We start from the raw sequence: 25,013 nt of genomic DNA, 5'->3' as shown, positions 1-25,013 counted from the left end.
TGCAACAAGTGGGGTGGGGTGGGATTGTGGACGCTTTGACAGGAAGCTCTCTGCCTCTGGACATGGCTGGAACATCAGGGCAGTTCGCTGGTGGTTCAACACCTGATGGGCTCTCTGAACGCCAGAGCAGACAAACTCAGCCAACACTCCCTGGTCGATCACAAATGGCGTCTCCATCCAGAGGTGGCACAAGGTCTCTTTCAGCAGTGGGGTGTGCCTTGGTAAGGTCTGTTTGCCTCTGCAGAAAACATGCGATGTCAGCAGTTTTGCACATTGAAGTTTTTAAAGCACTTGCTCGGTGACACTTTTCATCCCAAGTGGAGCTCAGGCCTCCTGTACACCTTTCCACCTATACCACTTCTGCCCATAGTTCTCAAGAACATCAAGAACGACTGGGCCCAAGTAATACCTGTGGCTCTGGCTTGGGCACAGAGATGCTGGTATCCCAAGCTATTGCACATGGCCATCAATCCTCCGATCAGACTGCCGCTTCGGGAGGATCTTCTGTCACAGCAGCAGGGGAGGGTTATCCGCCCGAATCTGTCCAGTCTCCGCCTTCTTGCATGGAGATTTAGCATTGGCAGTTGACTGCTTTTGACCTTCTGCCCGAAGTCTGTAATGTTATCTTGGCAACCATGCATCCCTCCACCAAAGTGGTATACCCATGTTGATGGAACACATTTGTGGCATTGTGCACAGAAAAGTCTGTTGACCCCCCCCAGGGTGAGTGAGCTGCAGGCATTGTCATCTAAGCCACCCTACCTTTCCATCTATCCTGACGATGTGATGCTTCACACCAGGGCTTCCTTTTTGCCAAAAGTGGTCATGCCCTTCCATGTTGGCCAATCCTTCACCTTGCCTAGTTTTTAGACACCCCCTCATCCTTCTAAAGAAAAGGAGAGACTCCACTGCCTGAAACCAAAAACAACTTAAGCTTTCTACCTTGATTGTACCAAAGAGTTCCGGGTGGATGATCAACTCTTTGTTGGGTATGTGAGTGCAAAGAAAGGTCAGGCGGTGCAGAAGAGAACCACCCTAGATGGTTCGTTCTCTGCATTAAAATATGCTACACATTGCGTAAAAAGCAACCCCTGAAGGGTTGGCGCACTCACTCTCCCAGAGCAACAGCTGCAACCACGGAGTTAGCACACGGCATTCCAATCCTGGACATCTGTCAGGCAGCAATGTGGGCTTCACTGTACACGTTCACTAAACACTACTGCCTGGACAGTCAGGTCCGCAGGGATGGGTACTTTGCACGGTTGGCCCTGCAGGACTTCCTAGTTTAATCTTGGTTCGCACACTCCCCTCTGGGGATGGTGTTGCTTGGGTATCTGTTCTAAGGTAAGGAATCTGCAACTAGAAGTCTCTATCAGATGAGCAGGTTACTTACCTTTGGTAATGCCTTCTCTTGTAGAGACAGTCTAGTTGCAGATTCCTTACTGATCCACCCATACTCCCCACTCTCTGATCTGATTTCTGGGGCAGGGACTTTACTTTCAGGGCCCTAGTTTTGACGCATTAGTGGTCAGTGTTTCTCCATGGCTCTGAGCTTCTGGCATGAAAAGTTGTGAAAAGAAACTGACATCAGCGCGCCCGAATTGCGCCTATATAGGTCCCGCAGTGTCATATCAGGCGCACATGGAGCCGATGATGGACGCAGAGCCGACCAATGCCACCTAACGATGCACAGGGGTACTGCTCTAGAAACATTTCTAGATCCTGACTGACGCCTAGGGAAATTCTAAGATAAGGAATCTGCAACTAGAATGTCTCTACCAGACACCGCAGATAAGGCGTTTCCAAAGGTAAGTAACTTGTTGGTTAATGATCCCCATATCAATCATAATTTAAATGTAATTGGGGACTGTCTCCATTGGTCATTATTGTTTTGTTTATATTTTGTTTTGCCTTGCAGAGGTATTTAGCAAACTTGGACTTGCACATACTTCATATAGTCAAGACGCTCAGAGAAATTGGAGTGAAACTAGTAACATTCCTTCATCCATATGGGACTGTCCAGCCACTGACTCACTGCCCTCATGGTCAACAAGCTCAGGTTCCCCAACTCATGCAACTGCAGTAAGTTTAAGTATTTGTAATATTTTATTCTATATTTTAGATGTCTTCTAAGAATGATCCGTTCCCTCTTCCAAAAACACATTGTGCATGACTATCACCAACAAAATGTATTGTACCTCAATTTAGGCAGACCCATTTTTCTTATTTTTACCTTTGTTGGTCATGGGCAGAAAGCAAGGAACTTAAGAGTTTGATTAATCTATTGTGGGGACGGAGAAAGTCTCCCCTGCATGGCTCTACCTCAAGTCCCCGAAAGCTAAATGTTGGCTTTTTTAATCACTGCCTCCGCACATAGGACAATCATGCACGTGTGCGGATGCCTTCCATTGACATGGAGTGAAGCACAAAAAAAGGGTCCCGTGGTCAGGAGGGTGCAGCATGTGTGCCCTATGTTTAAAGATATTGGCTCTTTTAAGAAGTGAGGCAACAGTGAATTTTGGAAACAGAGCATCCTTAGGCGCTGCATCTAGGAAACGGAACTAACTTCAGTTTCTTTACAATTCAGTCCCTTGCCTTATTGTTTTTGTAAGACACTAGAGGCCTTCCTTTTTACTCAATCAATTTGAATTGTGATTTTTGTTGTATGTTCTGCTACCATGCCAAGAAACATCAGCATACAAGTGTTCTAGAAATAAATAACATTCTATCATTTTACTGGGCTGTATAAAACTGGCAGTTAAGTGATTGACTTGCATGACATGCCTTTATACCTGTCACCTACTTCCAGCCTCTACTTTGTTTTTAGAAAGTGGTATCTTAGTGCCAGGAACTGCTGTAAGAAACTCCTACAAAAGGTCGGACCACAATCTGCTGTCAACATCACTAGGAAGCCAACTAGACAGATCAGCACAAGCAACCAAAAATTGTCTTAGATGGGCACGTAGCAGTTTGGTTGATGGGTTTGTGTCTGGTACAGGGAACAAATTTCAAACGCTAGATCCATTGAGCCACTAGCATAGCAACCTCTGTAACTAGTGCTGATGCTGCCTCCATTCACCCTTGATCCACAGAGCAGTGCAGATCATACCAGCTTGTCAGGCTGGAGAAAAGAGCTCTGCTCCACTATTGAGAGCTGTGCAGCACACACTCTGGGAGTAGCGCGTAAAATAAAACATAGAAAAAGCAGGGCATTTGTCCAAATTACAGACAACAACAAAGATCCTGGGAACTGCATTTGAACCAGAAAGGTGTTGACTGGGGAAGCGTACAGTGAGAAACCAACTTGGTAATGTAGAATTTAGGCTGGATTCTACAAATACCAGAACGACTACATGAAATTCTGTGCTTGAACCAGGGGAATCCCAGAGACTGTAATAGAAGATCACTTAGCAGAGTTACCCTCCACATGGGTGGTACACACCACTCACACCTTATTCTGGTTGTTTTCAGGGTAGTAACGCTCATAGTAACTTGTTGCTTCTGAAATCTTTCATATAGTATTGGTTTGTGTAATTTATTGTAAGTTACTTCTTTTTTAAAGGCTAAGCACCGACCAGACATTCTGTTATTGACCTGTATTTGTAGTTTGTTGAGTCTGGAAAATTCTAACCACTTTTTACCTAAGTCTTGGACTGCAGGATTCTGAGAGTCAAGAGCTTAAAGGTGTACTTGTTGATCAGTTTTAGGTCCAGTAGTAGAACACCAATGGTTCTGGTTGTAGGTTGCCTGCATTCTTGCCCAGATTCCTAATGTCCTCAGTCCCTTTTGACCAATATTTATTTATCCTCAAAACCGACAAACTGAATCTTTACTGCCTATTCCAGACTTGTTTAGCTCCCTCAACCCATGCATGTATATTTTCACACCCTTCATTTCTAAACAATTTTTTTAAGCATCCGAGTATCCGATATCCATTAGAAGATCTTGCACCTATAAACAGTCCTTATTTACATCTGTTGTTCTTTCTCCCTTTCCTTGTGTAGCTTATTCAGTTTTTCTTGCCCTTTGTAACATGTTCTCAGTTCTCTTTACCACTTAGAGGCATTTACAATCTACAATTCCTGTTCAGACCTCTCAAAACCCATGAGTGATTACCTCAACGCTAACACAGCTTGCTCTGTTTTCTCCATGTGCACCGGACCAATCTGTGAAAAAATAATGGGTAGTCGCTGCCAACATTACCTGTGTTCTGGCTCAGGGTGGACCTGGCCTAGTAGCTCAGGTTGCACTGTTCCAACTTGAGCGGTTGAGCTTGTACGTTGTGGTGGTCAAGGATCCGTCCAGGTGGGTCACAATCAGAGAGATGTCCTGGAAATCCTGCCAACTCCGGAGACACAGCACCACGTGGCACTGGACCCAGGCTGCACTCCCCCCTGCTTGTTGCTGTGCAACATGGCGGTGGTGGTATTCATGAGAAAAGGCCAACATAGCTGATGGATCCAAAATGGCTGTTACACACCGAGATGGCAAAGGGCATCCTCCGACAATGGGGAGAACTCTTGCTAGATCTTTTTGCCACTGTTGTTAATGTGCTGCCTTTAAAGTTTTGTGCCTTGAAGTTTACAAGAAGGCTCTTCTTAGGAGACTAATTCAGGCTGTAGTGGAGCACAGGACTCCTGTATGCCTTTTTGCCTCTGGTGCTCGAGTTCTGAAGATCAAGAATGACCAGCTTAGTTGCTCTGGATAGGTCCAAGAGAGTGTGGTACTCAGAACTGCGGGCATGAGCATCTGTTGTCTCATCTGACTGCCACTTAAGGAGAATATTTTGTTGCAGCAGCAGAACAGGGTTCTGCACCCAAGCTTGCGCAGTCTATACCTCCATGAGTGGAGATTGAGTGGCCGCAGGTGACTGTGTTACATCTTTCCCGGAGGTTCTGGATGTTATCCTTACTGCAAGGCATCATTCCACAAAGACCTTTTACGCTGGGTGTTGGGATGGACTTTTGTCCTGGTGTGACATCCACAACGCAGGCTACTTGTTAGCCATACTGTTGGATGTTTTATTGTTTGTTTTGTCCTTGACCTAGCAGGGTATTGCAGTGGGCATTTTAAAAGGGTATTTGTCAGCCCTTTTTGCATTTCCTAGACCTACCGTTCTTGTTTAATTCACCTCCTATGATGTGTTTTATTAAAGGTTTGAGATAATTCCCTCGTAAATAGTTTGTGGTTCCACAGTTCACTTGGTCCTGTTTTTTCTCATATGCACCCCTTTTGAGCCGATGCACAGCGGCTTGTTGTGTCTTCTGACACTGAGGACTGCCTTCTGCATTGCGATCACTTTAGCTTGTTATGTGAGCAAACTCTAGGCTCTTTCTGTACAACTGCTCTACCCCTCCTTTTTTGGGGACAATCTGGTGCTAAGGGCCTACCAACCTTCTTGCTGAAAGTCAGGACTCCTTTTCACATTGGGCAGTCCATCACAATTCCAGTGTTTTTTTTGCCCCACCTTACAACTCAAAACTGGAGGAGAAACTTCATTGGATGGACTACAAAGAGGGCTTTAATCTTTTACAGCGATCATACCAATAACCATTAGTTGACGATCAGCTTTTTGTGAGGTTCTCAGGGGCACAGAAAGGCAGTGGGATACATTAAAAGATTATGAAGAGGTGGATAGTTGTCCTATACATTAAGTTGTGCTGAACATTGGTGTAGGGGAATCCTCATTTGACATGGTCACTTCTCCACTTTTTGTCTGGTTTCTGGTGTAATTTCGACTGAAAGTGCACCGGGTTCCTGCTAACCAGGACCCCCAGTGCAAGTTCTTTCCCCCCCAATTGGCAACACCTTTAGCACCCTGAGAGTCAGCACTGTTGAGGGCCAGAGAAAAAAGCCTGCACTGGGACAGGGTGTTATCACTTCACCCAGGCAGAACGGACATTCCAGGGCAGGAAGTTTTAAAGGCCTAGCCGCCTTTGTAATGCGACCAAGGTCTCTCCAGATGGTAGAGATGACCGAACTCCCTCTACTGATCCCACTTTTGGCAGTAGCACAGGTGAGAGAATTAAGCAAATTAGGTTGTGCGCTCACTTCATTCCAGTCCCACTCCTAAGGTGGGGGAACTGAAGTGCACTTTACTTTTTAAATTGCTCCATATTGTTTGGCAGGAATTAGGCCACTAGGGTTGGGGCTATATCCACTTCTCAGCAGAAGTGGTCATAAAGGAGGGCAGCCCATTGGCTACCACCTTGCACTCCCTGTAACCCCCCTCAATTGAGTATTTAGGTGACAACCCTGAACCCTAGAACTCCAATCCTGACAACTTAAGTAGCAAAGGACAGAGAAGAGTTGAACCTGCAGAAGGGGAAAAGAAGAAGCAGCTGATTTGGAGCCTGCCTGCTGACCTCAACAGACTCTGCCCAAAAAGATGACTCATCCAGCAGCTGAGCCTTCAAGGAGGACTGCCTGCCTTCCATAAAGACTCAAGACTCCCATGAGTAGCGGTTCTGCTTTGCAACAAAGTCTCAAGAAAGGACTTTGCAGCCTCCAGAACAGCTAAGACCCTACACCCGAAATGACCTCTGCACCCGACGTCCATTACCCGATGGGAAGCCAACCAGCAGTGTCAGCAAGGTTCTCCAACTGCCGAGAGTCTGAGTCCAGTGTGGTCTCACCCATCTTGGACTCCCTCCAGTCGCCCTCAGCCTCTTCACGCAGACTCCCTCTCCCTCAGCCTTGTGGTGAGAGAAAACCTGACATCTCCAGCAGCCACTGCACTCATTGCCCCTCACCCCATCTGAGAAGGGTCATTGGTGCCAACGAAGACCCCCTGCTACCCTAAGATCAAGTCCACCCTGGGTCCTCCCCTGCTGGACTCCCTGATACCTGCAGCCTCAACACGCAGCACTCCCTGATGGCAAGTGCTCCCAGGCGAAGAAACCTGACCCCTAAGGACATTTCTGCTTCCGTCAGCCCTGGAGAAAAGAGTAGGAGCCTGGCTCAGTTTATTGTGTACACCTATAGGTGAGGCACCCTGTACTGAGTCCAGGCAACCCAACCATGAGTGATAATGTAAGATGTTCTAGATAATCAGAGCACTCAAAAGGTAGCTGTGGAGATCAGCTAAGGCTTATCCAGGAGGGTGTAAAGCAGTTGCAGATACCACACAGGTCAGTCAGTGATGTACACACCGGAAGGAACCACACCAGTGTTAGAAAAATGATGTATGATTTAATATAACACAAACACTAAACTAACTTTGGTTTATCTCCTAACCGGAGATATGAACATACAAAAATATACTCCGAAACAGGTAAGTGAAAGCATAAAATAACATAGGCCCCTATGGGGGGGATGACGGGGGGGGGCAGACCATATACTAAAAAAATAGAAAGTGAAAATCACTCACAACCACACTACCATCCAAGGACCCTCAGGCCTAGGGAAGCACTAGAACACCAAAGGTAAGTAGGTTAAGATTCCCCAGGCGCCTGTGTGCAGAGATATTACCCCCGGTTAGTCCATAGAATAACATCGGGAAGTTGTGGTTGGAGTTTTTAAGTTTTAGTACCCTTCACAGTGGACCCCAAGGAAATCCATTGGGACAAGAGAGGTTCAAGACTGTCCCCACCCGTGGATACGCAGAGAAATGGAGTACCTACACCAGGGAGCCCAGGTGCATAGGGATGGTGTTTGTACCCCCGTTGAAGTCAGTAGGAACCTCAGTTGTCCATCTGCTGTGGTGACCCATGGACTAGGTCGGTGGAACCCAGGCATGGATTCCAGAAGAAGAGGACCTAAGTAGAGAGGGTACAGAGTCCAGCCCACCCAGGAGTGCCCTGGTAGTGCAGGGGACAGTGCCCCCTCTTCTTGGAGATGCTTTACTGTTGGACGGTGGTAGAAGAAGTGCAGCTGTGGAGTCCAGGTGATGCAGGAGGATCCCATGAGTCATCCACGAGCTGTCCCATGCCAGTCGTTGGATTGCAGAGGAGTCAGTGGTCAGCTGAACCACCAACAAGCCTTGGCAAATGCAAGAAAGCTTTGTACGAAGTGTTGCTGAATTTTAGGGACCAGCACGTTCCGGGAGACTCCACCTTTGCAGGTAAGTCAGGACCAGCCCTCAGCAAGCAGGACAGCCAGCAGTAATCATTGGAGCCCACAGCAGAACCCTCTGGCAGTAGGCACAGGAAGTCACAGGGAGGCATCGTCAGCACAGGAAAGAGAGGTGCCCACGTCGCAGCAGTTGCAGAGAGGATGTCTTCCTTGGAGCTGTGTAGTGCTGGAGGCTGGGGCATCTTGGAGCTAGGAGGTCTTCGGACTGAATAGCCAACAAGCTTTGGCAACAACAAACAGACGAGGTGCATAGGGGTTCCAGCCAGGCAGCTCCACCGAGGGACCTCATACTTCTCAGATCTCTGGAGGGCCACAGAACCTCCAGCTGTGTTGTAGGGCCTTGGAGAGACTGTGGAACAGCAGGATCCACAAACCGGATCATTGACATTGACATTGACATTGAGGTGCCTGCAGATGAAGGAAAGTGACCCCTTCACTCCAAGAGAGATTCCTTCTTGCTTTCCTAAGTGCAGGCAGAGTCCTTGTGACTCTGGAGGATGCACGGCCTCAGAGGTTGCAGGGTCCTTGCAATGCATATGGACAAAGTTGCAGAAGGAGCCTTCCTACTAGGTGCTGTCTTGTCTTGGGTTCCGGCGAAGTCCAGCAGCAGTTCAAGTGTCCAAGTTGCAGAAGGAAGCACTTATGTAACCGAGGAAGGGGTTTGGACTCTTACTGCAGTTAACCCTCTATTGGGGGGGCAGGGACATCACCTAGCTAGACTAACCAGTCAGGTGCTCCCAGGGTCCTCTGCTCATCTTATTTTCAAGATGGCTGAATCAAGTGGCCACCTGGCAGAGCTCTGGGCACCTCCCTGGGGAATAGCTGAACAGGGAGATCCTCATTCCCCGCTCCCTGCCCTTTGTGTGGTTTAGCCAGAGCGGGAGTCGGGGGCTCCAGCCCTAGATTAAACAGGTTTATGCAAGGAGGGCATCAAATGTGCCCTTCAAAGCAGTCTGGTGGCGCTCAGAGGCTCTCCATCGTATCCCAGACACCCCTAATTCTAAAGGAGAGGTGGGAACACTGTCCTCTACAGGAAACTCTTTGTTCTGCCTTCCCCTGGTCGAGTTAGGCTCAGCAACATGAGGGCAGAACAATGTCTGGGGTCGGCAGCAGCACAGGCTGGCATGCAGACCCTGCACAGCTGTACAGGCAGACATGCAGGATCCCCTAGGGAACCCCCAGAGTACATGGTATCATGCAACTAGCACTGGAATCTGTGTAGTTGCATAATTCCGACATGTTTGATCCCAAACATGCCTAGGTTTGGTGAAGCCATTATGTAGTTGGACATCTTGTGTTGACCAGAGTCCACTACATACCTTAAGATGGCTTCCCTGCACTTACAAAGCCCAGGAAATTGAGACTGGGGTTTGTAGGGGCACCTCTGCTCATGCAGAAGTGTCCTCTCACTTAGAACCATGCACCCTGCCCTTGGGCTGAAGGGCCTACCTTAGAGGTAACTTATAGGGTCAGAGTTCAGTGACCGTGTGTTAGAGCTGAGAGCCTTAGGGTGGTCACCCCTAACTTTTTGCCTGCCTCCCTCCACTTTTTGGACACAGTTTTTGCTGGTTTTAGGACTCTGCGCCCTTTATCACTGCTAACCTGTGCTAAAGTGCATTGCTCTCTCCCTGAAAACATAGTGGCATTGGTTCCTACCCAATTGGCTTATTTAATCTACTTGTAAGTCCCCAGTAAAGTGCACTAAATGTGCCCCAGGGCCTGTAGATTAAATACTACTAGTGGGCCTGCAGCACTGATTGTACCACCCACATAAGTAGCCCCTTAACCATGCCTCAGGCCTGCCATTGCAAGGCCTGTGTGTGCAGTTTCACTTCCAGTTCGACTTGGCATTTAAAAGTACTTGCCAAGCCTTAAACTCCCCTTTTTCTACATATGTCACCCCTAAGGTGGGCCCTAGGTAGCCCATAGGGCAGGGTGCTATGTAGATAAAAGGCAGGGCATATACCTATGTAGTTTATATGTCCTGGTAGTGTAGAACTCCGAAATTAATTTTACACTGCTGTGAGGCCTGCTCCTTTCATAGGCTAACATTAGGGCTACCCTCATAGACTGTTTGAGTGGCAGATTCTGATCTGGAAGGAGTAACAAGGTCATATTTAGTATGGCCAGAATGGTAACACAAAATCCTGCTGAGCAGTGAAATGCCACTTTTAGAAAGTGAGCATTTCTCTGCACTTAAATGCTTCTGTGCCTTACAATCCACGTCTGGCTAGGTTAGTTGACAGCTCCCTTGTGCATTCCACTCAGACACACCCCAAACACAGGATGCTCAGTCACACCTGCACACATCTGCATACTGAACGGGTCTTCCTGGGCTGCGAGGGTGGAGGGACTGACGCATTTGAAAGGTCAGTGGCCTGCCCTCTCGCAATGGACTGCCAAACCCCCTACTGGGACCCTGGCAAACAGGATGGACCTGAAAGGGGACCTGATGCACTTCTGAGCCACTCTTTGAAGTCTCCCCCACTTCAAAGGCACATTTGGGTATTTAAACAGGGCCTCTGGCCCTACCAATTCAGACACTTCCGGACAAGATACTAGTGGTGGAGAAACTCAGAACCTGCAACCTGCCAAGAGGAACTGCCTGGCTGGCCAAAGGACTCACCTGACTGCTTTTCTGCAAAGGACTGCTGCCTTGTTTCCCTCTGGCTCTGCTGAGAAGTGCTCTCCAAGGGCTTGGATAGAGCATGTCTCCTGTTCCTTGAAGTCTCAGGGCCAAAAAGACTTCATCCTGCAAAGAACTCCTTGTGCAGTGAAAATTTGATGCACAGCCTGCCAGAAACTACACACAGCCCGCATCGCGGTGAGAAAACCACCACACGCTGAACCGAAACGATGCTGCCTGGCTCCCTGAGAGGAGAGCGACGCAGCGCTAGCTTGGCGACCGGAAATTTAACGCACGACCCACTGGATCATCGCGTAGCTGAGCCGGAATGACGCAGCCCCACTTCCTGCGAGAAGAGTCAGCGCAGCACCTACCATGCCGCAGATATTTCCCCGCATGCCCACCGGATTGATGCAGCTCATGTGACTTCGTCCCACACGCCCAGGATTTCTCTGCATCGTCCCAGGGGTGTCCAAATACCCCGCAATCCGAAGAAGATTCAATTCTTTGCGCTGGAAATTGAAGCAAGGCCCTGACTTCATGGAAAAATATCGACGCATCGTCTTTGCGCGTCCGGAGAAACTGACGTACACCTCCCTGTTTTCCACACATCTTTTCTGCGGCCCCTTGCAGATAATTTCGACGTAAACCAGGTACTTTGTGCTTGCAAGAAACACTTGTTGCTTTTTAAAGACTAAAAACTTTTTAGCGTTCTTTAAAGTGATATTTCAACGTGTACTTACCAAATCTTGATCATTTTGACCTGCCTTTAACCAGATAAATATTATATATTTTTGTAAACACTGTGTGGGGTATTTTTGTGGTGTTATACTGTTATTGCATGATGTATTGCACACATACTTTGCACCTTGCCTTCTAAGTTAAGCCTGACTGCTCAGTGCCAAGCTACCAAAGAGTGGGCACAGGATAATGTGGATTGTGTGTGACTTACCCTGAATAGAGTGAGGGTCCTTGCTTGGACAGGGGGTAACCTGATAGCCAACCAAAGACCCCATTTCTAACACTGTTGTATAAGGTAAACTTTATATCTGGGGTGAAAAGTGCATGCACCATTTCACACAGGCTGCAATATCAGGCATATTGTCACAGTTTAGGTGGGGCCCCCATAGGTGGCACAGTTCATACTGCAGCCCTTGGGGGTCCCTTGGTATACAAGGGCCCTGCATACTTAAGTACCATATACTAGGAACTTACATGGCTACACCAGTGTGCCAATTGTGGGGTGTGAAAGTTACTTACCAACTAAATTTAGGAAAGAGTACACTGACACTAGGGTCCTGGTTAGCAGGATCCCAGTGTACCACAGTCTAAACACACTGACACCAGGCAAAAAGTGGAGGTAACTATGTCAGAAAGGTGCTACTTTTCTACAAAAAGGACCAAAGGTGCACCTTGTAGGAAAGTACCTTCTTTTTGGCATGGTTACCCCCACTTTTTGCATGATGTCGGTGTGTTTTTGACTGTGTTCACTGGGATCCTGCTAACCAGGACCCCAGTAACCGTGCTCTCTTTCTTTAAATTCACTGGTTCATGGTTTTTACACCTGCACCAGGTCACTGTAAGTCACCCCTGTGGTAGGCCATCCTAGCCCAGAGGGCAGGGTGTAGGTACCTGTGTGTGTGGGCACCCCTACATAAGCAGAGGTGCCCCCACAAACTCCAGCTCCATTTTCATGGACTTGGTGTGTGCAGGGATGCCATTTTATAGGTGTACTGAACATAGGTCACTACCCCCAACTCCAAACCTTGGCATGTGTGGTATCAAACATGTCAGAATCATACCTCAATACTGTTGCAAGTATTGGAAGTATTATTCATTGCACTCTGGGGGCTCCTTCGAGAACCCCTGCATTGCTCCTCCTAGCTTTCTGGGGTTTCCCGGGCAGCCCAAGCTGCTGCCACCCGTCAGACAGGTTTCTGCCCTCCTGCTGCTTGATCAGCTCAAGCCCAGGAAGGCAGAACAAAATATTTCCTTTGGGAGCTGGGGTATCACCCTCTCCATATGGAAATAGGTGTTATATGGCTTGGGAGGAGTAGACTTCCCAAGCCACTGGTATGCTTTGAAGGGCAACCAGTCTGTACTGGTTCAGGGACCTCAGTCACTGCTCTGCCACAAAACTGGACAATGGAAAGGGAAGTGGCCCCAGGGTGTGGTGCTCAGAGCTCCTCCAGTGGATCCCATGATACTGCCATCCTGAGTCCAAGGTGGGCAGAGGCCTCTGGGAGCATCTGAGTGGCCAGGTCAGGCAGGTGACATCAGAGCCCCCTCTAAGTGGTCACCTGGCTAGGTGACCAATCCCCCTTCCAGGTCTATTTACGGTCTCTCTCTTGGGTGGGTCCCCAGATTCGGCTTGCAAGAACCTAGCAGGACTCCTCTACAACCTCTATTTTGACTTTTAGCCACTGGAACTGCATCTGGACCCACCAGAAATCAATAGTCTGCATCCACGATTCAGACTCTGCTTGCAACATTGTTTCCACGTCTCTTTCCAGCTTCTGCAGCATTACTCTGGCTGTGCACCCTCTGAGGGTAGCAAGTCTTCAGTCTGCATGCTAAGGAAGAAGGAATCTTCCTTGGAATGAAGGAATGAGTCCCCCGCATCCACACTTTGCATTGCTGACGGTCCCCTGAGACTCCCTCCCCTGTGAGTAGAGTCCTCCTGCATCTTGCTGGTCCTCTGCAGCTCCACTTTTCTTCTACCGCGATTCTTGCCTTTGCCAAGGATTGTTGGTGGCTTTTCTACACCACACACAGACTGTAATCTTCCATCTGGTGTGGGCCGTCGACTGCATCCTCCAGGAACTCTTCTCTGACTCCAGGTCTGCATTGCTGACGGTCTTTGTCCTACCGTGGACCAACCCCTACAACCACAGACGATGGGTAGTGGCTCCTGCTGCCACCGGACACTCCTTCAACTTCTGGGCTTGGTCCCCTTCTTTTCCAATTCTTCCTCTTCAGGAATCCAGCACTGGTTTCTTGCAGTCTTGTCTGGGTGTAGCATTATCTTCTTTTTAGTCCTTTTTGGTAGTTTGGAGAAATCCTAGTAAGGTACTCCTTTCTTTCTGGTCACTGGGATGGGGGGGACGGGAGGGGCACTGTGGTACTTACTTTTGGGGTTTCCTAGTTCCCGCAGCTCCTCTCTAGATATTCTACTTACCTAGGTGGGGGTCCTATATTTGCATTTCATTTTTTTTAAGTATATGGTTTGGGCTCCCCCTAGGATCACTTTTGCCTCCCCCTAGGATCACTTTTGCCTATTGCTATATGCACTTTTCTATTGCTATTTATGCCTATTTCTGTTTACTAGTGACCATATCTAGTGTGTTACTTACCTCCTATTGGAGGGTTGCCTCTCTAGTACTTGTTGGTAAATGCGTCACTAAAATAAAGTACCTTTATTTTTGTAACACTTAGGAGGTTATTACAACTTTGGAGGAGGTGTTAAACCATCCCAAAAGTGACGGTAAAATGACGGATATACCACCCGCCGTATTACGAGTCCAGTATATCCTATGGAACTCGTAATACGGCTGGTGGTATATCCGTCACTTTACCGTCACTTTTGGGACGGATTAACACCCCCTCCAAAGTTTTAATAACCTCCTTAGTGTTTTCTTTCATGTGTATACATTCTGTGTGACTACAGTGGAATTGCATGAGCTTTGCATTTCTACTAGAAAACCCTTGGCTGCTCAGCCACAGCTACCTCTAAAGAGCACTACACTAATAGGGGATATCTGGTATAAGGTGTAAGTACCATAGGTACCCACCACACACCAGGCCAGCTTCCTAAACACCTACATCCCCAAGCACCTCAACTCTACCACCCACCTGCTTGCCTCTGACTGGCTTACTGGCCAATCTCCCATAGCAAACCATTGAGCACCCAAGGCCGTACTGCACCCCTGCACCCTTCGCCCCAGTGCTGCCCGGAGTGACCTGCTGGTGTGGTTCTGATCTGTGCCCAGTACTTTGCTTAACTCCCCGAGATTGGCCTCGTAAGTCATTGTTAACCCTGTGTTTGTTAAACGTTGTTTTCTTCCATTGGTGAACATTGAAGAAATCTGAGAATTGCACTTTGTTGATTTTTGAAACTGAAAAGTATTTATGACTGAAAAAGTGCTTACCTGATTACGAAGTTCTTGGGTTTGAAACATACACAAAAAAGAAGTGTTATTTTCCAAAATTGGTCTCGGGTTCATTCTTTGAGTGTGTGTGTCATTTATTGCCTCTGTGAGTACAACAAATGCTTAGCACTGCCCTCTTATAAGCCTAACTGCTCGCCCACACTACCACAAAATAGAGCATTAGTCTTATCTACTTTTGCCTCTGCAAACCAATTGGGGATCCACTGAACTCTTCATGGTGTACTTATTTTTAGTTCACCATATAGAGAGCCAGCTTCCTACAGTTGGCCAAAAATAGCCATTCCAGAAGGGCTGAAAGCTAATTCTACCAGGGCGAAGGTTGAACCACCGCCTAGGCATGCAGAGTGCCTGTCCTGGACACCTGCTAGGCCCAAACATGGGCGTCAGTGCATATGTTCATGAAGCACTACTGCGTAAACAGCCTGGTCTGACTGGAATGGTGTATGCCTGCTTGGTCCTTCAATACTTTTTGGGCTGAGCTGAATCAATAGACCATCCACCTTGAAAGGTACTGCTTTATCTGTCCTAAAAGTGACACATCTGGGGTTGGAAGTATCAATCAGAATACCAGGTTGTTTACTTTCAGTAACGCACGTTGTGGTAGATGCTCTGCGCAGCCATAGCATCCTCAGTGCCCTCCCACCTCTGCATTCTGTGGAGTGATGTCTCTTTAACATAAAAAAAAAAATCCCAATTTCGGGATCTGCACATTGGTACCAGCAATTGCTTTGTGGTGAAAGGGTCAAGCAAGAAACTTGCTTTGGCATGCAGGAGTGGTTCTTAAATGCAGCTCCGTTTCGTCCCTTCAAGGATGAACAAAGCCGATACAGAGCCACATGGTGTCACTTAGTGGTGCATAGGAACACTGGTGAGAAATTTCCTAGTTTGAGTCTGCCACCTGTGGTTGGAGTATCAACCTGAAAAAAGTGTTACTAAAAGTGAATAATTTGTTTGTTTGACATACACTTTACATTTTAAAAGAAAATCTGCCATATATTTATGCCTAACAAAATATGACCTTTAGTAATGCATGTTTAGACTTCCCCCGGCAGCAGTATATTATCTCAGAAGACAACAAAACATGCTAGGTATTTTCTCCCTTATAATAATCAAAGTTCATCCCTGAGAGAACCTTTGGTGGTCCTCTCTGTGATGAGACATGGGCAAACGTGGTAGAATACCTGAGGAAGGTCTCAAGAAATTCCAGACTAAAATTGATAATCGAGTTTCATTTACTACATATTGCTTATCTCTTCCCTATGCAGCTCTCCACAATTTTTCATGGAGCACCAGATTTGTGTGCAAGATGCGGCTCCCCCACAGCAGGACTTAAACACATGCTGTGGGACTGCCGCAAACTCTGCTCCTTATGGAAGGTTGTGCTGCTCAGATTTGAGGAGGGCATGGGTCTATTAGGAAAGGGTTCCAAGGTGGTGCAGTCTGTAGGATGGTGCAGGCTCTAGGAGTCTGCAAGCTATTATGCAGGCAAAAAACAATGGCTCGCTTTTTTGTTCTTCACCCTTATCCTAATGAAAAGGGCTGTAACCTTGAAGTGGAATCTCCTGCTATCCACTTCCACCAAGGTCTGGATTCATTCTGTATCACGATGGGCGAGGGCGGAAGCCACGGACCTGCACATGCAGGATACCAGAGGCCTACGTTGCCATCCCATGGCACATGATTAGTGGAGATTGCTTTCTAGATTGGTTGCTCCACACAGCCGCAATTACTCTATATTCGAAGATCCAAGCCCAGCTTCTTTTTTTAATTATTTTTTATTTTATTGAAACATCCAACCCAATACAACATATTCCAGTCAAAACACGAGTTTTCACAATAACTTACTTGTACTACTGACGCATGAAGCAGTTACATCGCATTCGCTTACATCCCCACCAGCTCTGTATCCAAATCTTAGACTTCAGCGGCTCGTCTCAATTTAACTACACAGTCTTCGTTTCCTGTGTCTTAAAGAAGCTCCCCCGGGTCTGACCAAACTTATTAAGCCTCCAGTTCTTACGGCATACTTCCACTCCTGCATTCTCACCAGAACCATTTAGTTTCATCATTCTTTTGCAGCTGGAACCTGCGTTGAGTACCAAATTTTCAATAAAAGAGATTGAGCAACCGCTGTGGCAATAAAAACTAGTTTTACCCATTTAGAGGAACGTTGTACCTCTGGGCCATAGCCCAGGATCAGAAGGCAAATGGTAGGGACTATCTGCAAAATCATATTAAAAAAACCTGATGATCTTCCCCCAGAGTTCTTGGGCAAATTGGCAAGTGCCAATCCAGTGCGTCCAGTTAACTGTACCATCCGTTTGACAACGGAACTGGATGGCTGGGATTAATCCATGACCGAGCTTGCGGGCATACGGTAGAATAACCATTTAGTAAAATATAGCATTCAATGCCAGTTAGCTCCTGTAAGTGCCTCAAAATGTAATCGATTCACTGTCTCCCAGCTGTCTTTGGATCGAATCAAATTTTCGTCCTCCTTCCATTTCCTAGCAGTTTTAACCCAGAGATTACAGCTTTTCTGATCCCCGAGTAAATTTCGCCATTCCCCCATGCCCCTGTTTCCCCCAGGACCTGTCAATTCTTCCACTATCTCCTCGGTATCTAGAATCTGGTCTATGTCTAAATACTCAAAACTATGGAGGAAGTGCCTATAAGACCTCAGCAGCAAAATGTTGTGGCCCCTATATTCAAATATGTTGCACTTCTATTACCAACCAGTAAGTCTCCAATTTTCCTGAAACCTGCGTTATCCCACTTACTGACTGTCTCTGGATTAAGCTGGGCCCCAGACCTCATTATGAACTGAGAAAGCGGGAATAAGCTATTTTAAAAGCAGACACTCAGTGCAAAAATCAACAGTTCCTGGGGGAGGTAAGTAATGGTTAGGTTGTGAGGTAAGTAAGACACTTACAAGTCTCAGTTCCTGGGCATAGGCAGCCCACTATTGGGGGTTCAAGGCAACCCCAAAGTTACCACACCAGCAGCTCAGGGCCAGTCAGGTGCTGAGGTCAAAGAGGTGCCCAAAACACATAGGCACCTATGGAGAACAGGGGTGCTCCAGTTCCAGTCTGCCAGCAGGTAAGTACCCCCTCAGGGGCAGACCAGGTGGTTTTTGTAGATCACTGGGGGTGACACAAGTAGGCACACAAAACACACCCTCAGCGGCACAGGGGTGGCCGGGTGCAATGTGCAAAGCAGGCGTCAGGTTTTGTATTGGATTCAATGGAGGGACCTGGGGGTCACTCTGGTGGTGCAGGCAGGGCACAGGGGGCCTTTTCGGGCCAGCCACCGACTGGGCTAGGCAGAGGGTCCCCTGGGGGTCACTCCTGCACTGAGGTTCGGTTCCTTTTGGTCCTGGGGGCTGCGGGGGCAGTGCTTGGTCCAGGTGTCAGGTCCCTTGTTACAGGCAGTCGCGGTCAGGGAGTGTCTCCGGATTCTCTCTGCATGTGTCGCTGTGGGGGCCCAGGGGGGTCGTCTCTGGCTACTCATGGGGTTGCAGTCGCCTGGGAGTCCTCCCTGTGGTGTTGGTTCTCTGGATCTCGAGCCAGAACGGCCTGGTGCAGATGGTGAAGTCTTGAGCTTCTGGCGGGAAAGTGAGGTCTTTGAAAGTTGCAGAAAAGTTGCGACTTTGTTGCTGTTTGTTGAGCAGAGCCGCTGCTCACAGGAGTTTCTTGGTCCTTAGGTTCAGGGCAGTCCTCTTAGGCTTCAGAGGTCGCTGGTCCCTGTTGGATGCGTCACTGTTGCTGTTTTTTGAGTAAGGCCAGTAGGGCTTGGGGCCAAAGCAGTTGTCGTCTCCGTCATCTCTGCAGGGCTTTCAGGTCAGCAGTCCTTCTTGCTTCAGGTTGCAGGAATCTGATTTCCTGGGTTCTGGGGTTCCCCTATGTACTAGATTTAGGGGTGTGTTTAGGTCAGTAGGGCAGTAGCCAATGGCTACTGTCCTGGAGGGTGGCTACACCCTCTTAATGCCTCCTCCCTGAGGGGAGAGGGGCACATCCCTAATCCTATTGGGGGAATCCTCCAAACTTAAGCTGGAGGATTTCTAAAGGCAGGGGCCACCTCAGCTCAGTGCACTTTAGGAGCTGTCCTGAGTGGTGGGTGACTCTTCCTTGTTTTTCTCATTCTCTCCCCTGGACTTGACACCAAAAGGGGGGGCTGTGTCCAGGGGGCGGGCATCTCCACTAGCAGGAGTGTCCTGAGGCATTGTAACAAGAAGCCTGAGCCTTTGAGGCTCCCTGCTAGGTGTTACAGTTCCTGCAGGGGGGAGGTGTGAAGCACCTTCACCCATAGCAGGCTTTGTTTCTGGCCTTAAGAGGGCACAAAGGCCCTCACCCCACGGGGTCAGAAACTCTTCTCTCAGCAGCAGGCTGGCACAGACCAGTCAGTCCTGCACTGAAGAATTGGGTAAAATACAGGGGGGGGGATCTCTCAGATGCCCTCCGTGTGCATTTTTTAAATAAATCCAACACTGGCATCTATTGGTTAGACACCAAACTTCCCAGTATTCATTGTAGCCATTATGGAGCTGTGGAGTTCTTTTTTTGACAAACTCCCAGACCACATACTTAATATGGCCACACTGTACTTACAATGTCTAAGAATAGACATAGACACTGTAGAGGCATATTGCTCATGAAGCTATGCCCTCACCTGTGGTATAGTGCACCCTGCCTTAGGGCTGTAAGGCAGGGTGCACTATACCATGCCACATGTCGACTTTGCCTTTTTCTCCCCACCAACACACACAATCTACAATGACAGTGTTCATGTGTTACGTGAGGGGTCCCTTAGGGTGGCACAACATATGCTGCAGCCCTTAGGGACCTTCCCTTGTCACAGGGCCCTTAGTACCACTGGTACCGTTTACAAGGGACTCATCTGTGTGCCAGGGGTGTGTTAATTGTGGAAACAATGGTACATTTTAAGTGAAAGAACACTGGTGCTGGGGCCTGGTAAGCAGGGTCCCAGCATACTTCTCAGTCAAGTCAGCATCAATATCAGGCAAAAGGTGGGGGGTAACTGCAACAGGGAGCCATTTTCCTACAGTATGGATTTATTATTATTCCTTATAAATGAGGTAAATAGTGAGTCAACTTTCCTGAAGAATGAGAACGTTAAAACAGAAGAAATGGCTGACAACAGAAAGACGAACCGAGGAAGAATTGACATTTTAATCAACGCAACCCTTCTATGATAGACAGCGGAAGTGTCCCCACATGCTTATAACGTTGTACTTTAGATAGCAGAGGGGTGTAGTTGAGATCATAAAGGTCTCAAATATCTGCTGAGAATCTAATCCCAAGATATCTCTTAGGTCTTGGATTTGCCCTGGGAACCAATTCGTCAAGTAGTTTATTAGGCGTGCATCCACAAAGTAGAATTTCTGTTTTACTCCTATTCACCTTATAGCCCCCAATACGTTCAAATTGGGCAAATATTTCCAAGGCCGCCTCCTGAGTGGTCTGATTATCATCTAGAAACATAATAATGTTGCCAGTGTACAGTTTAATCTTACCCATTGATTTTAGTGGATGATGAATAACTTTATTCTGTCTGATTGCGATGGCTAAAGGTTCAATGAATAGGGCGAATAGGATAGGTGAGAGGGGGCACCCCTGCCGAGTGCCTCACCGTACCTGTAAATTGCCTATATTAACTGAATTTACTATAATGCTAGCTTCAGTATTTTGATACATCCTTTGTATCAGCCCTGCGACCTGGGGCGGATCCCAAATATGGATAGAATCTCACAGTGTATCCCATACAACTAAATCAAAGGCTTTTTCAGCATCTAATAGAAGAATGACAGCAGGGATTTTATTAATAGTAAAGTAGTTGAGCGCCTCAACCAAAAAGTGTTGGGTGCAAGTTGACGCCCTGCTATAAACCCATTTTGCTCTGAGTTCACCAAAGTAGAAAGAATTGTATTAAATTGATTAGCCAAGAGTTTCATTGTGATTTCATAGTCAGTGTTACATAATGTGATTTGGCGATACGAATTTGGATCCTCTTTTTCTTTATCTTTTTTTTAGGAAAGCTGACTACATTCCCCAGGCGCCAGGAGTTAGGGATCGCTCCCCCATCTAGCATACTATTGATAAGCCCCAGAAAGTCGTTTGCTAAGACATCGATTAATTCTTTGAAGAAGTCTGCTGGAAGCCCCTCGGGAGCACAGACTTTCCCATTCTGTAACTTTTTCACTACTTCTACTAATTCTGACTTAGTGAAAGGCTGGGAGAGGATAGCACCCTCTTCCCTTGAGAATGAGGGAATGTTTAATTTCCCCAAACAATCCCCCATGGCCTTACAATCAATGGTCAGGGTTTGAAAATAAATTTGCCTACAGTGTTTCAACATCACATACCCAACTGCAATAACCTCAGCAAATCTTTCCCCCGTAATCGGACATTTTAATGCATGGATTGTATTACGAGCCCCTTGATCTCGTGTTTGCCAGGCCAGGAATCTGTCCGTGAAGTTACTCTCCTAATAAACCTTTTGCTTGTGGGACTTTATCCATATAACTATCCGACAGTGCCTGTTTAGCCAAATCCAATGCCTTATTATTGCTCTCCGTTGGGGACCGAAGATAATTGTCCAACCTACACTGAACTGTGTCTTCCATCACCCTGTTTTGTTGTTTAAAATGTGGCCTGTGTGCTGCCTCCTTTGAAATTATAATGCGTCTTATATAGGCTTTTAAAAAATCCCAGAAAGTACTGAGAGTAGCGGAGTCCCTATTTCTGTTTAGGTAGTCCTTAATTTCCAGTCTGCAAACCTGAATCCAGCCTTCCTCTAGGAGCAGCTGTTGATTAAAACTCCACTTTTTAGGTCGCACCAAACTCCGGTCTAAAGATAATATATCTAGGATAAGGATTGCGTGATCTGAAAGGCTGAAATGCAGTACTCACTGATTTTGAAAGTAAAACATTTTAGACACCAGAAAGAAATCAATGCAAGACGCGCTTTCAAAACGACCTGAAAAGCATGTGTACTCTTTCATTTGGCGCTGATAATCTCCAAGGGTTTGCCTAACATCAGTATTCTTTCATAGTCCTTAAACACCTTTGCCACTCTAGGTTTATGTTGCTTCTTCCCTTTCACTGACAAGTTGATATGAGTCTTGGAGAAAATTAAAATTGCCACCAATAACAATTTTCCCTGTAAGATGTAGAAGGGATTGAAAGAGGGCCTCATATGGCCAAGGATCATCTTCTAGGGCAGCATACAAGCTCACAAAAGTAAGCTTTTCCATTGATATTCTCAAAATCGAGGACTTTAGTCCTCAGTTTTTAGCTAGAAAAAACGCTGTGCCCCGATAAGCGGCTTGGGCTACCGCAACCCCCTTATAGTCCACCTAATTTTTAAACATGGTGAAGCCCCGATTTTACTGGTTGGAATGTAGGTTTCCTGTAATAAGATTACGAAGGGAGTCAAAGCTTTGACCATTCTTTAATTGCGCCCTTTTTCCTCTTATTGTTTAGCCCATTAACATTCCAAGAAACAATTCTCAAGGAGGCTTTTAACCGTGCCATTGGATCATTTTAGGATCTGAACAAATAACCCACCGATTGGACCCACCCTTTGATATACCCTGTTTTATAAACTCTATTACTTCCTTAATGACCATCTCTTGCGGCAACCAAGCCCTGCGCCCTGAGATATCATGTGTTACATCTTGCACAACTCTCATACTACATCCATGTCTCCCCAATTGAATATTCTTACTCTGAGTTGGAGTCTCCTTCCCATTTCTCACCTCACCCCCCAGCCCCCTTTCTGCCCGCTCCCCCCCCTTACTTGGCCAACACCTGGGGTCCTCCGATCTAGGCGCTCCAGGACCACCACCCCATCCCACCCCTCTTTCTCCCACTTGGGTGCCCTGACATAGCACCTGGCCACCGGAAGCAGTGGAGGGTATTAACAACATATAATGACTAAGTGCGCTGCGTTCTGTGTAATATGCCAAAAATTACCAATATTTTCATTGGAACTCATCCTACTAAATGCTATCCTCCTCAACCCACCCCCTCCCCATTACATATAGAGTGCAACAAAGTTTTAGCTGCATCCACTGTGTGGACTATATTTGACCGGCCCCTAAAAAAGACCTATATCTTTGATTTCTGGATGAGCCCAGACGGAGCGCCTGATTTTTTAAATGCTGGAACCATTTCCTTCAGTTCCCTCCTCCTTCGTGTATGTCTTCTTTGATACGAAAATCACCAAAGTTCACCAGTATTGTTCGAGGGTATTTAGCATTAGGTAGTTGCACTGCCGGTACGCGATGAGCTTGCATAATGGAGAGATCCTGGTGGCTGTCTGCCATTTCCGGGAGTGTATGTTGTCTAATAAGGTCTGTAATCAATTCTGTGGTAGTCTGCCCATTCTCGCGTCCTTCCGGCACCCCCATGAATCTTAAATTCGATCTACGTGAATGGTTCTCCGCATCGTCCATCCGGATCTGCAGTTCCAGCAGATCCTCTTGACATTTGGATATTGCAGGCGCCAGGTGCACTCAACCATCTTACAAATCTGAGACTTGCTGTTCTACCTCCGTGATATGGGAATTAAGTTGCTGTATGTTAGCATTTATCAAGTTTAGCTGTGCCTCTGTTTTGTGATTTGCTTTTGTTTGTGAATTTTTTAAGGACTTAAGCTTGCTTAATATTTGAAGAAGCAGGGATTCCGAATGAGTGCAGCCTCTCTCCTCCTGTGGCTGTGAATCTGCCTGTTGTCCCTCCTGCCCTGCTGACTGGTCCTTATTTCCACGTGGCGCTCTGAGGTCATGGAGGTGCTAGTGGCGATTTTTTCTCCCTAACGGTACGTATATCTGAGCCATGCTGAACAGAAGGAGAGAGGTTATCTTCTGTGGGGACTAAAGTATGGCTGGAGGGCTGGGTGTCCCATAAAGATCTCCTTTGGTCCTCTGCCAGCCCCGCCGCGGAATTCGGGTATAGCTGCTTAAGGCCACCATCTTGGAGATCACCACTGTCCAATACTCGGCTTGTTCCTAGTATTAGCTGATTGCTTAAATCAAAGTTATCAGGATTGTCTTGCATCCCTTGCTCTTCGTCCGCTGTCCCGATAGACCCCCTTTCTAATGCAGCATTATCACAGGGGTTTGACTGAGCTGGGTCGATCAAACTAGGGACCAGGCGAGCTCTAGAGCCATTGACCTCCGTCTGTTGAGGCCCACTTGTATTTGTGCTTAACTCAGTGTTTGCCATCTTATCTGAGGGTAGAGGACGCTTATTTTTTATACTCCGCACTGACCTAAGAGTTTTGGTGAAAAACATCCCTTACTCTGAAGGTCTCAGGGAGAACGCCACATTGCTGGCAGGAGATGGCTTCCAGTACTTAAGAACCTCCTTCTGAGTAGCCAGAGAGACATAGGGGCCACAAGCCGCACCTGTGACTACACTGGCCGCTTCCGTGACTCCCCACCGTGCTCCAGCCAGCAGCCTATCAGGGAGACCTAGCGTGTCAACCCCCCTTCCCCTGGTCCCCCCCTGCTAGGGGAGGTGTTCTTCACTGTGTTTGCAGCTTTTTATTGTATTGTTTTGAAGGCAGGGTTCCTGTTTATCCCTTGTGGCCCCCAGGGGCACTCCTGCTGAAGACCGCCTTCACCTCCCCCCCGCCCCCACGCTTAACCTGCCTCGTCTGTGCCTCGCACGTCATCCCCTCACCTTCATGTCCTGTTTTGTTTATACTGGGTTTTTTTTGGGGGGGGGGGATTTTTATTATCTGGTTATTTTGGAGGGGGTAAGGGGTGTTGTAACGCTCCCTCACCGCGCGTCCTAACTGGGAGGGTTCCGCTCCTCCTGTGGCCCGAGAGTGCTCCTGCCTCTCCCTTCTGCACCTTCGTCAGTTGTGTGATATTCTTCAAGCTCTTCACTGGGAGCAGGTCACGGTCTCAACACGGGTCCTCCACGGGTTCCAGGCTGCCTCCTCTGAGCCGTTTTTGCCGAACTACACTCTGCTCACACAGAGCGTCCGCTCCTCTCGATCGTAGCTTTCCGCTCAGCGTCGACTGATGAATTAGCCGCGGAGCATGACAGGAGCTCCTACGCGGCTCCCCAGCTTCTCATCCTTTCCAGAAATATGCTTGCTTATCCCACCGCAGT

At 47.5% G+C, this 25,013-nt stretch overlaps 1 protein-coding gene across 2 annotated transcripts in view; it reads left to right on the top strand.

The window, feature by feature from the left end:
• The window catches only part of TMEM131 (transmembrane protein 131), an 892,454-nt gene that overhangs the window by 849,341 nt on the left and 18,100 nt on the right, over positions 1-25,013 (top strand). For both annotated transcript variants that reach the window (XM_069204268.1, XM_069204267.1), the window contains exon 40: positions 1,919-2,082. In XM_069204268.1, coding sequence (XP_069060369.1) covers positions 1,919-2,082 — 164 coding nt within the window. The remainder of the gene's footprint in view (positions 1-1,918; positions 2,083-25,013) is intronic.

Source organism: Pleurodeles waltl, chromosome 8 (assembly GCF_031143425.1).
Source record: "Pleurodeles waltl isolate 20211129_DDA chromosome 8, aPleWal1.hap1.20221129, whole genome shotgun sequence".
Classification (NCBI taxonomy): domain Eukaryota; kingdom Metazoa; phylum Chordata; class Amphibia; order Caudata; family Salamandridae; genus Pleurodeles; species Pleurodeles waltl.
Note: the sequence above shows the minus strand (reverse complement) of the source record. Positions and strands in the feature narration are given on the sequence as shown.